Source organism: Hemitrygon akajei, chromosome 15 (genome assembly GCF_048418815.1).
Source record: "Hemitrygon akajei chromosome 15, sHemAka1.3, whole genome shotgun sequence".
Taxonomy (NCBI): domain Eukaryota; kingdom Metazoa; phylum Chordata; class Chondrichthyes; order Myliobatiformes; family Dasyatidae; genus Hemitrygon; species Hemitrygon akajei.
In genome coordinates, this window is record NC_133138.1 from 67941993 (window position 1) to 67958461 (window position 16469).

At 41.3% G+C, this 16469-nt stretch overlaps 1 protein-coding gene across 1 annotated transcript in view; it reads right to left on the reverse strand.

Annotated features, from left to right (window-relative positions):
* Nucleotides 1-13423: 13423 nt before the first annotated feature.
* The window catches only part of LOC140739435 (alpha-1A adrenergic receptor-like), a 61415-nt gene continuing 58369 nt past the window's right edge, over nucleotides 13424-16469 (reverse strand). The window contains 1 exon segment of the mRNA XM_073067732.1: nucleotides 13424-14916. Coding sequence (XP_072923833.1) covers nucleotides 14300-14916 — 617 coding nt within the window. The 3' untranslated portion in view covers nucleotides 13424-14299.

The window sequence follows — 16469 nt, forward strand, 5'->3', positions numbered from 1 at the left end:
TTGTTGAGTGTGTGCCTTCAGGCTTCTGTACCTCCTACCTGATGGTAACAATGAGAAGAAGGCATGCCCTTGGTGTTGGGGATCCTTAATAATGGACACAGCCTTTCTGAGGCACCGCTCCTTGAAGGTGTCTTTGATACTGTGGAGGCTAGAACCCATGATGGAGCTGACTAATTTTACAACTTTCTGCAGCTTCTTTCAATAATATGCAGCAGCCACACCCCCCACCCCTCCCCATACTACACAGTGATGCAGCCTGTCAGAATGCTCTCCACGGTACATCTTTAGAAGTTTTTGAATGTTTTAGGTGACGAACCAAATCTCCTCAAACTCCTGATGGAATGTAGCCGCTGTCTTGCTGTCTTTATAGCGGCATCGATATATTGTGATCGGGTTAGATCCTCAAAGATCTTGACACCCAGGAACTTGAAAACAGGTATAAAAGGGAGACATTGCCTAGTGGTGCGGTTATCAATGGAGTGATTTGAGGCAGAACGGTAGGGCTTTGGCTCATTTGGGCTTCGGCGATATCGGGTCGAGGCGAGGTAAGTTGCCTGTGAGGAATAGAAACGGGAAGCATGTCGGTGAGGCTGGTGTTCAGTGCTGGGTGTCAGATCTGGGAAGCCTAGGAGACTCCCAGCCTCCTGGACAGCCACATTTGCACCAGGTGCAGCTCCTTAGGGACCGCGTTAGGGAACTGGAGATGCAGCTCGATGACCTTCGGCTGGTCAGGGTAAGTGAGGAGGTGATAGAGAGGAGCGATAAGGCAAGTAGTCACACCAGGGCTTCTGGAGACAGGGTAACAGTCAGGAGAGGGAAGGACAGCATTCAAATACTAGAGTGTAGGCCCGTGGCTGGTCCCCTTAACAATAAGTACTCCTGTTTGAGTACTGTTGGGGGGGACAGCCTACCTGGGGGAAGCATCAGTGGCCATGCCTCTGGCACAGAGTCTGGCCCTGTGGCTCAGAAGGGTAGGGAAGGGAAGAAGGCAGTAGGAATAGGGGACTCCATAGTTAAGGGGTCAGACAGGCGATTCTGTGGATGCAGGAAAGAAATGCGGATGGTGGTTAGCCTCCCAGGTGCCAGGGTTCGGGATGTTTTTGATCGCGCCCACGATATCCTGAAGTGGGAAGGTGAACAGCCAGAGGTCGTGGTACATATTGGTTCCAATGACATAGGTAGGAAAAGGGAGGAGGTCCTGAAAACAGACTACAGGGAGTTAGGAAGGAAGTTGAGAAGCAGGACCTGAAAGGTAGTAATCTTGGGATTACTGCCTGTGCCACGTGACAGTGAGTATAGGAATAGAGTGAGGTGGAGGATAAATGCGTGGCTGAGGGATTGGAGCAGGGGGCAGGGGTTCAGATTTCTGGATCATTGGGACCTCTTTTGAAGCAAGCGTGACCTATACAAAATGGATGGGTTGCACTTGAATCTGAAGAGGACTAATATTCTGGCAGGGAGGTTTGCTATGGCTAATGGGGAGAGTTTAAACTAGAATTGCTGGGGGTATGGGAACCGAACTGAAGAGACAGAGGAAGAGGCGGTTGGCTCACAAATTGAGAAAGCTTGCAGACAGTGCAAGAGGGAGGATAGGCAGGTAACCGAGAAGGAACATGCTCAGAGTCTATGGAGTCTCTGTGGGTGGAAGTTAGGAACAGGAAGAGGTCAATAACTTTACTGGGTGTTTTTCATAGACCACCCAATAGTAACGGAGACATTGAGGAGCAGATAGGGAGACAGATTCTGGAAAGGTGTAATAATAACAGTGTTGTCATGATGGGAGATGTTAATTTCCAAAATATTGATTGTCATCTCCCAAGATCGAGGGGTTTAGATGGGATGGAGTTTGTTAGGTGTGTTCAGGAAGGTTTCCTGACACAATATGTAGATAAGCCTACAAGTGGAGAGGCTGTACTTGATTTGGTATTAGGAAGTCAGATCTCTCAGTGAGAGAGCATTTTGGAGATAGTGATCACAATTCTATCTCCTTTACCGTAACATTGGAGAGGGATAGGAACAGACAAGTTAGGAAAGCGTTTAATTGGAGTAAGGGGAAATATGGAGCTATCAGGGAGGAACTTGGAAGGATAAATTGGGAACAGATGTTCTCAGGGAAATGTATAGAAGAATTGTGGCAAATGTTCAGAGGTATTTGCATGGTGTTCTGCATAGGTACATTCCAATGAGACAGGGAAAGGATGGTAGAGTACAGGAACCATGGTGTACAAAGGCTGTTGAAAGTTTAGTCAAGAAGAAAAGAGTAGCTTATGAAAGGTTAAAAAAACTAGGTAATGATAAAGATCTAGAAGATTGTAAGGCTAGCAGGAAGAAGCTTAAGAATAAAATTAGGAGAGCCAGAAAGGGTCATGTGAAGGCCTTGGTGGGCAGATTTAAGGAAAACCCAAGGCATTCTACAAGTATGTGAAAAGCAAGAGGATAAGAAGTGAAATAATAGAACCAATCAAATGAGATGGTGGAAAAGTGTATATGGAACCGGAGGAGATAGCTGAGGTACTTAATGAATAATTTGCTTCAGTATTCACTATGGAAAAGGATCTTGGCAATTGTAGGGATGACTTACAGTGGATTGAAAAGCTTGAAGATATGGACATTAAGAAAGAAGATGTGCTGGAGCTTTGGAAAGCATCAAGTTGCACAAGTCTCCGGGACCGGATGAGATGTACCCCAAGCCACTGTGGGAGGCGAGGGAGGAGATTGCTGAGCCTCTAGCAATGATCTTCACATCATCAGTGAAGATGGGAGAGGTTCCAGAGGACCTGAGGGTTATAGATGTTGTTCTCTTATTCAAGAAAGGGTGTAGAGATAGCCCAGGAAATTATAGATCAGTGAGTCTTACTTCAGTGGTTGGTAAGTTGATGGAGAAGATCCTGAGAGGCTGGATTTATGAACATTTGGAGAAGCATAATATAATTAGGAATATTCATGGCTTTGTGAAAGGCACGTCATGCCTTACGAGCCTGATGGAATTTTTTGAGGATGTGACTAAACACGTTGATGAAGGTAGAGCAGTAGACGTAGCATATATGGATTTCAGCAAGGCATTTGAGAAGGTACATTTCAGCAAAGCTTGTTGAGAAAATTAGGAGGCATGGGGTCTAAGGGGACCTTGCTTTCTGGATCCAGAATTGACTTGCCCACAGAAGACAAAGAGTGGTTGTAGACGGGTCATATTCTGCATGGAAGTTGGTCACCAGTGGGGTGCCTCAGGGATCTGTTCTGTGGCCCTTACTCTTCGTGATTTTTATAAATGACGTGGATGAAGAAGTGGAGGGATGGGGTAGTAAATTTGCTGATGACGTAAAGGTTGGGGGTGTTTTGAATAGTGTGGAAGGCTGTCGAAGGTTACAGTGGGATATCAATAGGATGCAAACCTGGGCTGAGAAGTAGCAGATGAAGTTCAACCCTGATAAGTGTGAAGTGGTTCATTTTGGTAGGTCAAATATGATGCAGAATATAGTATTAATGGTAAGACTTTTGACAGTGTGGATTATCATAGGGATCTTGGGGTCCGAGTCCATAGGATGTTTAAAGCAGCTGCGCAGGTTGACTCTGTGGTTAAGATGGCGTATGGTGCATTGGCTTTCATCAACCGTGGGATTGAGTTTAGGAGCCGAGGGGTAATGTTGCAGTTATATAGGACCCTGGTCAGACCCCATTTCGAGCACTGTGCTCAATTCTGGTCACCTCACTACAGGAAGGATGTGGAAATCATAGAAAGAGTGCAGAGGAAATTTACAAGGATGTTTCCTGGATTGGGGAGCATGCCTTATGAGAACAAGTTGAGTGAACTCAGCCTTTTCTCCTTGGAGTGATGGAGGATGAGAGGTGACCTGATTGAGGTGTCTAAGATGATAAGAGGCATTGATCTTATGGATAGTCAGAGGCTTTTCCCCAGGGCTGAAATGGCTAGCATGAGAGGGCACAGGTTTAAGGTGCTTGGAAGTAGGTACAGAGGAGATGTCACGGGTAAGTTTTTTACACAGAGAGTGGTGAGTGTGTGGAATGGGCTACTGGCGGTGGTGGTGGAGGCGGATATGATAGGGTCTTTTAAGAATCTCCTAGATAGGTACATGGAGCTTAGAAAAATAGAGGGCTATGGGTAAGTCTAGGAACCACGATATGTTTCTCAGTCAAGTTAGTATGTGGCCTAGAAGAGAACTGGCTGCTGGTGGTAAATCCCAGCAATACAACTCAAACCTACCAATTGGCCAATGGTCTAAAAAATATTGCCTAACTTACCTATTCTGGCATTTATGCACCAGTTAGGTCTCCTCATTTGCTTTTTTTTAACCATAACCCTCTTTTCAGAATCAGAATCAGAATCAGGTTTATTATCACCGGCATCAAGTGTGAAATTTGTTAACTTAGCAGCAGCAGTTCAATGCCATACATAATCTAGCAGAGAGAGCAAGAGAGAGATAATAATAAATAAAATAAAACATAATAATAAATAAGTAAGTAAATCAATTACATATATTGAATAGTTTATTAAAAAAGTATAAAAACAGAAATACTGTACAGTATTGTATATTAAAAAAAGTGAGGTAGTGTCCAAAGCTATCCATTCAGGAATCGGATGGCAGAGGGGAAGAAGCAGTTCCTGAATCACTGAGTGTGTGCCTTCAGGCTTCTGTACCTCCTACCTGATGGTAACAGTGAGAAAAGGGCATGCCTTGGGTGCTGGATATCTTTAATAATGGACGCTGCCTTTTTGAGATACCGCTCTTTAAAGATGCCCTGGGTACTTTGTAGGCTAGTGCCCAAGATGGAGCTGACTAGATTTACAACCTTCTGCAGCTTCTTTCGGTCCTGTGCAGTAGCCCCTCCATACCAGATGGTGATGCAGCCTGTCAGAATGCTCTCCACAGTACAGCTATAGAAGTTTTTGACATGCCAAATTGCTTCAAACTCCTAATAAAGTATAGCCACTGTCTTGCCTTCTTTATGACTACATCAATGTGTTGGCACCAGGTTAGATCCTCAGAGATCTTGACACCCAGGAACTTGAAACTGCTCACTCTCTCCACTTCTGATTCCTCTATGAGGACTGGTATGCGTTCCATTGTCTTACCCTCATATACAAGTTCCTCATGAGATAATCTAGGCTTAGGCTTCCTTTAAATGCAAGTACACTATACACCTCAGTCATTACTTGTGAGATGCGAATTCCTTCCCATCATCAACAAACACATACAATTTCCTCTGAAATCCCTTTTGATCTCTTGTATTGCCTTTAGTTTTGTTTCACCTAACAAATGGAAGCACTCTCTTTGTGCCTATTATCTCAATACATTTCATGATTTAAATCTAATTAGACCAGTTTTCCCTTTTAAAGGAATATTGATCCTGCTAGTATTTGTTTTGTGAAAGGTGGTCACCTGGTAGGTGATGCGGCACACCTCTTTTATATCTGCTGCAGCTCTGTTATCCACCTACTGTAAAATGACAACAGCGAAGATCACAGTAGTTCATATATCTGCAGTAACAACGATTTGATGCATTTAACGTAAATTAGTTATTAATTTTATCACTTTAGAAATCAAGGTAAGTGCCTCATTTGCTTCTAACGTCCTTATTGAGCTTCATCATATCTTTATATATTTGTGCTTCCAGATTGCTTCACTCCTCTGCTCTATCATTAACTTCCCTATATACTGAATTGTGTGTGAGCTACATATTTTTCTCATTAAAATATAGTACTCCACTGTTAGCTACACTGAAATTAATTTTACAATTAGACAGTCATTTTGAAAATGTATTCATATCTTCTCATAAAGTTGCTACTACCTACAGCAGTACTGACAATTCCTCCCAATTTGATATCTCCTTTGAGATACTAATTTCAGAAACCTGAAATATCCAACATGGTTTAGACAACAAAAGGTCCAAGGAAAACAATTGCAATTACTCATACAAGTTTAAAAAATAAGAACAACTAAAATACTCATCAAAATCCTGAATTGCAGAAACACCAGGACTAGTGTTGTAGCTTCTAAGCTGTGAGGTCCATGATTGTCAGTTACTTTTTTGCTTGCACTGTACCCACTCCAGGGTTGGATCTCTCATAATTTAATCATGATAAGATGTGCCTTTTAAACAGAGTAAAATCTCTTTTCTGAGACACTGAAGTCTAAAACCAGTGTACATCAATTTGAAACAAGAGGTAGGTGTTCTACTAGTGTTGTAAACTGCTGATTTAATTTCAATATAATTGTGATCAAGTCATTAAATTCTAGAAAACTGTTTCATCAAGCAATTAGTAACAAGGAATAACTCTCACAATCCCATTCTAAAGGCGATATCCTCTCCATTAATAGAGAACTTCTTATTTTATCCACGTGATAAAAAAACTTACTATCATGTGATGAGTCCTTCTTGTCCTTTGATATGTTGCTATAGCAAAACAACTTTAATAAAGTTGTTTCACACGTTAAGTATTATAATATCAGTGGTTAGTTACACCTATCACAAAGTTTTAATAAACAGGTAAAATCTATAAAACCACTTTTCTGGACACTACTTCTAAACTGAACTAATAGTCCCTGTCTTTTGCATCACACAGCATAGTAACTGAGGAGGAATTTTCTTTCTCCCATTTAGTGGTTGGAATCTGGACTGCACTGCCCGAGGGAGTGCTGAGACAAATATTTGCACAACATTTTATACTTTATCTAGATGACACTCAATCAGAAAGGCATGAAGGCTATGGGCAAGGTTCTGATTATGGAATTTTTATAGACGAGTGCTGCATGGTCAGCACGGACGTGTTGGGGCGAAGAGACTGAGCTTTCTCACTCCGTGACTAAAGCAATCAGACTATCAACTGACCTGCTTTAACTGTGACACAATTTCCATCGATATGGTTAATTAAGGTGGGATAATTTTACTCTTAAAAAACAGATAGGGTTGAGTTGTTCTAATGAGGTGGAACATGTGACCTAGCATACCAAGATTTTTATAGATTTTCTTTATCTTCACCTGGATTTTGAGAAAGTTGGCAAGTAGAAAAGAGCTACAAGTTACCAGTTACCTGGGTTAAGTGTACTTTCTCAATCTAAGGGCCAATGTTTTTCCTCTTTTCAGGTTAATAAGCCTATTTGTATCTAGCTTCATCATGAATGATTCTATTCTCCACAATCTTCAAGCACTTATCTCCACTCAACACTCTGCACTTCCCAAGAATAACATCTGTCCTCCTCTCCCAACCTGTCTTCCTACATGGCTGTGTGCTACAGGCACCCTTCCCCTACAACCTATCCCTTGACATGACAGTGCGCCACAGGCACCCTTCCCCTACAACCTATCCTTTGACATGGCAGTACGTTACCGTCTCCCTTCCCCTACAACCTATCCTTTGACTTTACAGTGTACTACAGTCTCTCTTTTACAACATGTCCTCTGATTGTATCCCTTTTGCTTAGCTGACTCTTGTCTGGGAAATGGTGCTCTGCAGCTAATATCTGTAGGATTTTCAGCAAACCCTAATCCTGATCTTTCAATCCAATGTTTTATTCTGATTCTAGTTATTTGATGTGAATGAAGTAATGTTTCAATAATACTCATCAGATCAAAAATGGGATGCACAGCAATTTCTTTCAACATGGTTACTAATAGTATCATACTGGTTATAAATATACTTCACCCGACCTGCTCTTTGGATTTTATAACAAAAAAAACAATCATATTTGATGTAATGTATATATTTCTCCACAGCCCTGTATATCAATTGCATTCACCACATTCCATACTCCTTCATATACTGGATTGTGTTCCAGTCAGTAATTAGCTCCAAAATATGGCAGCAGCCAAATTAAAGATATTCAGCCTATGTGAAGCTTTTTATAAATTAATCTGGTCTTGTATCATGACCAAAGCGCCAGAGCTGTTTGTTTAGTGTAGTGTAATATATCGGGGTCATTGAATGCATTGACGTCGGCATTAATGTATTGAAATCAGGCTTTATATTCCTGACTTAATGTTGCTAATGTTCTTCTCCTCTCCAATGCTTATCTTTTACTGGAAAGCTTTTAGAGAAAAGTTAAATGGATGGTCCCAGGGTTCATGGAATTTCACACTTCCATTAGAAGTGTAAATTGAAATGCATGCTGTAGTTTGAGACTCTAGAGTTCAGAAATGTTTTGTTATGTTTTTGTACAGTATGATTGTAGGAATGAACAACAGAAGTATTAATTTAATTTTGTGTGCAATTATATATAAAGATATTGAAATAGTTTTGTTGCATTTTGGATGGTGTCAACACTTGTGGAGCAGGAAAAACACTTGCAAATGTATATTCTCAGGTAAAAGATAAGCGAAGTTATTCAATCCATCTTCCTCCTCAAAGAGTAGGGGAGAATTCTATTCACCTTACTTCTGTGGGGCCACACATATTGTCTCTTTAATGGGAGAAAGCATGACATTTTTATACGTAGACAGAGACAGGATAACTGGCTGGTGGTGAAGGTGTTTCAGCACTGGACTTCAAGGCGAGTGGTCTGATGTTCGAATCCGGCCGGCTCCTTGCGTGCTTTCCTTCAGTGCTGGGTTGAGATTGAGCTAGAAACTCGGCCTCATAAAGACCAAACAAATGCTAAAGAAACGGCAAGGTTGCCGCCCCATGTACCGCAAGACATGGAGAGGAACAACAAGAGATAAGATACATCTATTTCACCTGAACAGTGGGATTTAGCTATCACCTTGGCCAATACAAGACAAGAGATTAGCTGCATCTGACATTACCTTCCCTGTATGAACTTAGGGTAGGGTCTGGTCAGATGGTCTCATGCCTGAAGTATCTCTTTGTATAATTAAGACCAGGGTTGTGATGATGGTGATGGTGGTGATACCAAAACAGACCCAGCTTCTACAATGACAGAATTTTATCATCTAACAAGATACGTCAAGGTGAGTTGCAAACTACTGAAAGTACTGCTTTCACATGTACACAGTCACCCATGCACACACGTTATATTGATCGCACCTAATTGTTGAGAACGGAATGAAATATGCTGTTTCTCACACTGAGACCTCTGTTGTGTTCATTGGAATGCCATTTGGGATAATGGCTTAAAACTGTCTTCATTTAAAGTTCCATAAGCTACTTTTTCACTGTCAACTGAGTACGAAATTCATTTTTTGCAATGTTAGGTCTTCAATGCATCTTCCCAGCCCCTGCACAACCATCTGGTTAATATATTGTGTTGTGCATTGTTCTTGATTGGCAGCAATGCTGACTAGTGACCTGTAACATAGAGCAGCAGGTCAAAGGGTTCACCCAATGTTTACTGCAAAGTGGATCTGCTCTGAGGGAAGTGTTTTCTGGGCAGAGGTTGCAGTATATTTGGCAAAGGGACATTCACCCAGATACAGTAATGTTATATTGAAGTAATTTAATAATAATGGTCAGGGATTCATTATTGACATGTTTTGATCACTGTAGAGCAGGATATGGGGAATTGCATGTGTCTCCTGCTCTTCCAGATGATTATTTGTGTTAACGATTGGAGTGTGGAGATGGTCTACTTCTCACACCGCGTTCTTAGCAATCTGAAGTGGGAGGGGATTGTTAAGCCAGATGTTGTGGCCTACGTAGGTACCAATGACATAGGTAGGAAGAGTGACAAGTAAAGTGAGTTCAGGCAGTTAAAGGATAGGACCTTCAGGGTTGCTACCCGTGCCACGTGTTAGTGAGGCCAAAAACAGGAAGATTATACAGTTTAACATGTGGATAAGGAGCTTGTGTAGGAGGGAGTGCATAAGATTTTTGGATCATTGGGCTCTCTTCCAGGGAAGGTGGGATCTGTACAGAAGAGACAGTTTGTACCTGAACTGGAGGGGGAGTAATACCCTAGTGGGAAGGTTAGTGCTGCACAGGGGTGGGGGCGGGGTGTAGTTTAAGCTAGAGTTGCAGGAGGATGGGAACCAAAGTGCCAGAACAGTTAGTGGAGAGGCTATGGAGGCAGATGTTGGTAAGACCTCAGACAAAGTCAGGAATCAAAAGGTTGTGCATGGTGCAACTAATATTCTGAGCTGCATATATTTCAATGCAAGAAGTACTATAGGAAAGGCAGCTGAGCTCAGGGCATGGATCAACACATGGAATTACATCGTAGCTATTAGTGAGGCTTGGTTGCAGGAGGGGCAGGACTGGGCGCTCAACATTCTGAGGTTCCATTGTTTTAGACTTGACAGAGTGGGAGGGATTAAAGGAGAAGGGGTGGTGTTACTAGTCAGGGAAAATGTCATGGAAGTGCTCAGTCAGGGCAGATTGGAGAACTCATTTAGTGAGGCTTTATGGGTGAATCGGAGAAATAAGAAAAATATGACCACATTAATGGAACTATATTATTGACCACCCAACAGTCCGCTGGATTTAGAGGGACAAATCTGCAGAAAGATCACTGACTGTTGCAAGAAACATATGGTTATAATGAGGAGCTTATGGAGTATAAGAAGTGCAACATGACAGCTAAGAAAGAAATCAGGAGGGCTAAAAGAAAGCATGAGGTTGCCCGATCAGACAAGTGAGGGAGAATCTTATGTAAAGAGCAAAAGGATTGCAAGGGTCGAAATTGGATCTTTGGAAGAGCAGAATTGTAATTTATGCATGGAGCCAGAAGAAATGGGGGAAACACTAAATGGATTTTTTACATCTGTGTTTACTCAGGAGATGGACACAGGGTCTATAGAAGTGAGGCAAAGTAGCAGTGAGATCATGACAGATTACGGAGGAGGTGGTGTTCACTGTCTTGGGGCAAACCAATAGCTAATGTTGTTCCATTGTTTAAGAAAAGGTCTAAAAATAAGCCAGGACTGGTCAGCCTGACATCAGCAGGGGGAAGTTATTGGAAGGTATTCTTAGGGATGTGATATATGAGCAATTGGATAGATATGGACTGATTAGGGATAGTCAACATGGCTTTGTGCATGTTAGGTCATGTCTAACTACTCTTACAGACGTTTTTGAGTAATTTACCAGGAAAGTTGAGGGCAAAACAATGGATGGACTTTATCAAGGCATTTGACAAGATCCCGCATGGGAGATGGGTCAACAAGAGTTTAGTTGCTTGGGATTCAAGATGAGGTAGTAAATTGGATTAGACATTGGTTTTGTGGGAGAAGCCAGAGAATGGTAGCAGATGGTTGCCTCTCTGACTGGAGGCCTGTGACTAGTGGTGTGCCGCAGGAATCCGTGCTGGGTCTGTTACTGCTTGTCATTTATGTCAATAATCTGGATGATAATGTGGTTAACTGGAGCAGCAAATTTGAGGATAACATCAAGATTGGGGGTGTCGTTGACAATGAGGAAGACTATCAGAGCTTGCAGAAAACTGGCAGATGAAATATAATGCAGACAAATGTGAGGTGCTGCGTTTCAGTAGGACCAACCAGGGTAGCTCTTACACAGTGAACAGTACGGCACTGAGGAATGTGGTAGAATAAAGGCTCTGGGAAAACAGGTCCATAATTCATTGAAAATGCATTACAGGTAGATAGGGTCATAAGGAAAGTTTTTGGCATATTGACTTTTATAAATCCAAGTATTGAGTATAGGAGATAGGATGTTATATTGAAGTTGAATAAGATGTTGGGGAAGCCTAATTTGTGTGCAGATTTGGTCACCTGCCTTGAAAAAAGATGTAAATAAGGTTGGAAGAGTATAGAGAAAACTTACAAGGAAATTGCCGAGATTGGAGGACCTGAGTTATAAGGAAAGATTGAATAGGTTAGAATCTCATTTTGAAGTTTGACAGGAGATTTGATAGAGGTATACAAAATTATGAGGGGTATAGATAGGGTTAATGCAAGCAGGCTTTTTCCACTGAGGTTGAGTGGGACTACAGCTAGAGGTTATGGGTTAAGGGTGAAAGATGACAGGTTTAAGGGGAAACTTCTTTATCAGAAGGTCAGGTGAGTGTGGAACAAGCTACCAGCGCAACTGGTGTGTGCAAGCTCGATTTGAATGTTTAAGTGTACATTGATGGCATGGACTAGATAGGCCAAATGCCCTAGTTCTGTGCTGTACTTTTCTATGATTCTATGACTCTTAAGACGGAAGGAGCTTCTCTCCACCTCTGATCCCCTAATGAAGACTGCCCATGGATTTCCAGGCTCTTCCTCCTGTAGTCCAGCACTTCAGTTTTAATGATGTTGAGTGAGGGGTTGTTGTTGTGGCCCCATTCAACCAGATTTTCAATCACCCTCCTATATGTCCCAGGATGCCCAGGAAGCAACAAGAACAAAGGCATTCTCCACTTTTATTCTGGTACTTTGCTGTCTCAAATTGTAATGCACTCATCTGCTGTGGCAGGAGTCCAAACTGTGTGCGCTACAACAGTGTTACGGTGAGGCCCTTTCTCCCTAGCAACCACCTCTCAAGAAAGTTCCTGCAGCTGAAAGTGACTCGGATGGAGCACGCGCTCAACCTGAAGGAGTCATGGGTGCTACGAGGTGACAAGGCATTGCTCATCAAGAGAGTGCTAGAGCAGTCAGAGTCAGTCCTGTCTCTCAATGTCAGCAGAGAGGCCTTTAGAGGCATAGAGTAATACAGCTTGTACATACTGACTACAGTCCCATTTGCATTCATTGGTGGAAAATCCCTCTAAAACCCTTCCTATCCAAGTGCTTATTCAGTATCTTTAAAATGTTATTGTGTGTGCCTCAATCACTTTCTCATTCCATACGTGCATCACCCTTTGCGAACATATAAAATGTTCAATTTAAATGTTGAAAATGTTCACACAGCATTTTTACTCCCAGATCTAGTGAGACCATTCCCTAACATTCATTGTGAAGAGCTGTAGGCTCCAAGTTACATTGATGTTGGTGCAAATGTTCACCAGTAATGACAACATGAGTTACAGAGCCGGTGCTAGGAAATAACAGGTGCAGAAGTGTAACTTGTTTTGTGTAACTGGTTAGGACAAATCTATGCTTATTATGTGGTTCTGTTTATTGTTGCCCCTGAATCCCAAACTAAAAAGTGTAGGAAATGATAATTTACCAAATCTGTAAATGTAGTCTGCAGAATCTTTTCTGTTTATGATAATTTAGCTTACACGTGATTACCTGGGAATGGAACATTGAACTTATTGTAATTGTCTGCCGCTTTGCATTGATGTAATGTCAGCTTTAGAGAAATCAGTAGATTAGGTGGCTTGAGCAGAGCAACCACTGTTACCTAGTATTCAGCTTATAGGAGTGCACACTGCTGGAGGGGTATTTTTCACACATTTTTGCCCCAAGATGAGCTTGTACTAAAACTTTAACTTTACAAGCCATATGCTGATTTGCCAAGTTGTGAATTATAAACATTTTTCTTCACTAACTTGCCTCTTCTTCATTAATCTTCTTGTGTTGACAATTAGTATACACCAGCAATTAAATAAAACTGGAAGAACACTACTTTTTGAAGTTTTTATTTAAAGACTTTCATTGAGTAAACACATTGCATTAGCAATAGGGCTTACCAGACTTTATTATTATGAAATCTTAGGTAAAAATGTCCGGTTATAAAAGAAAAATCTATTGTTACTGTTTTATCATGAATCCTCCCCTTCTTTGACTGTCCATTCCATCATCTGACCCCTCTCTCCACTTTCTACTATTAACAATCAGCAGCCAACCCAAGGTGAGCTGATGCCTTGTCCTCTCTTCCGGCATAGCTACTCTTGACCGCCTCTTGTATTACTTCTGGGGAAACTTAAACTAGCTTGGCAGGAGTGAACGGAATTTTAAACTAGTCCTGATGAATGGTCTCGGCCTGAAACATCGACTCTATTCCTTTCCACAGATGCTGACTGACCTTATGGAGTTTCTCCAGCATTTTGTGTGTCTTACTATGAAACTGGCCATACAACTTTATGAGCCTGCAGAATCCTATAACGCAGAGGTATTTTATATAGAACACTATTTAGTCACCCTCTCTGCAAAAGTCATTTGTTTCACCCATTCTACCCCAGCAACCATTCCTAATTGGCTTATTTTTTTATTTTCAAGGAAACATTTTTATGTGAGACAATCTTTCATCTAACATAGACTTAAGCAGTTCCCAAATCAGTGATCCTATAAATGCAAACAAAAGATTTTTACTGTAGAGTGAACTGTGCATTCTAGGTAGCAGACTTTTTCCTGAGGATATGACGTTTTCAAAATAACATAATATACATCTGAACCAATAAGTTATCACACATACAGAAGTGAGTAGAAAAATAGCAATTATAATATTATGTGCATTTATATTTTTGTAAACATTACAGCATTACAATAAAATAGCACTTCACAACAAGTCAATGCAATGGAAGTCTTGGTTCTTGTCCAAATATTTGTTTCTGGGGCATGTTGAGTCCTTTTTAATATGAACGCTGTTTTGAAATTCCCCGGAATTTGTTGTAAAACATCCAAAAGTTGTGGTTCTCTTTGTGGGTATGACTGAATTAGCACAAACTCCATATTCTCCGTTGATAGTCTTTCCAGGAAACTCGCAGTTTTCTTTTGATCCATTGGACTGTAAGGAAGAGCGGCGAAGGGATGGCAGCAGCCTCCAGCCTCGCAGGCTGCACATTTCCACGCTCGGCTGCTTGTTCTTCTCATTGTGAGAGTGGCCTTGGCACAGCGACGACCTTCTGTCATTGACACTGAAAATAAAAGAGCCGTCATCCATCGAGTCTTTTCGCTGCTGGTCGAGAGAATTAATCTTCCAGTTGTAGTTGCAAACCCGCCAGACCGGTCGCTTTCTGCGGTGGCACTGACACTTCAGGATTCGGATAAAAGCTCTTTTGAACTCTTTACTGGAGCAAGAGTAAATTATGGGGTTTACACAACTGTTTGAGTACCCTAGCCAAAATACTACTTTAAAGACAGTTTCCGTTGGTTTCAAAGAGGGAAAGATTGAACCTGTGAAAGACAAAGTTCACAGAAGTTAAATTCATATTTTTTAAAATCAACAAATCAATAAATATTAATTATGATAATACTTAGACAACAGTGTTACCCTCTTTCAGTGTAATGCTAAGCTTTTTTTTCCAAAAAGAAAAAGTGGCCTTTAGTTAAATCTATGAAAGGAATTCACTTTTTGTCCTGAAGAGCCTAAAACTGTAAGCGCTCCACTCTTCTCTGTTTGAAACTTGGAAACTTCTTCCTATATGTATACAAATCAAAGACATAATGGGCCTATAAACTGTATTTGACTCCCCCTCCACCCCCTTGGAAATTTTCATATTTTATTGTTTTACAACATTGAATCTCAGAATCATAGTGGATTTAATTTAGCTTTTTTTTGACATTGATCAACAGAGAAAGACTCGTGTCAAAATGGAAACAGATCCAAAGTGATCTAAATTAATTACAAATATAAAACACAAAATAATTGATTGCGTGCGTAAGTATTCAGCCCCTTTAGAAAGACACACTAATTCATCTCTGGTGCAGTCAATTGGTTTTCGAAGTCACATAAAGGGAAATTGCCCTGTGTGCAGTGAGGGTGTTTCAATTGATTGTGGTTAAAATACACCACTGGAAGGTCTAACTGCTGGTGAGTCAATACCCTGGCAAAAACTACACCGTGAAGACAAAAGAACATTCCAAGTAACTCAACAAAAAGGTTATTGAAAAGCACAAGTCAGGAAATCAATACAAGAAAATTTCCAAGTCACTGAATATCCCTTGGATTACAGTTAAGTCAGTCATCAAGAAATGGAAAGAATATGACACAGCTGTAAATCTATGAACTTAGACCAAGTTGTAGAAATTTGATTTCACTTTGACATGAAAGAGTCTTTTCCGTTGATTACTGTCAAAAAAGCCAACTGTGATTCAATGTTGTAATAAGAGATGAAAACATCCAAGGGCGGGATGAATTCTTCTTATTGGCACTGTATATGTCACCATTTACTACCCTGAGATTTATTTTCTTGCGGGCATTTACAGGAAAATGAAGAAATTCAGTAGAGTTTATGAAAAACTATTCATAGACAAGTTCAGACAGACGAAGTGCACTGAGAATTCTCTGGATACGTCTTTTATAAACCTACCAATTCCCACGTCTGTCTTGATGATACCGCTTCTCAACCTGTCTCCTGTAAAAATGTCATTCCCTTTCCTCAGTTCCTTTGTCTCCACTGCATTTTTTTCCCCAGATGCAGCTTTCCATTCTAGGACTTTAGAAATGTCCTCCTTCTTCAAAGAATGGTGTTTCCCTCCCTCCACCACTGATACTGCCCTCACCCGCATCACCTCAATTTCTCAAACATCTGCGCTCCACTTATCTTCCCGCCGCCTTATTAGGGATAGAGTTCCTCTTATCCTTACCTACCACCCCATGAGCCTCCACATTCAACACATCATCCCCCGCAATTTCCACCACCTCCAAAGGGATCCTACTACCAAACATATCTTTACCTTCTCCCCAACCCCCTCCACTTTCCGCAGGGAAGGGTCACTCCCTGTAC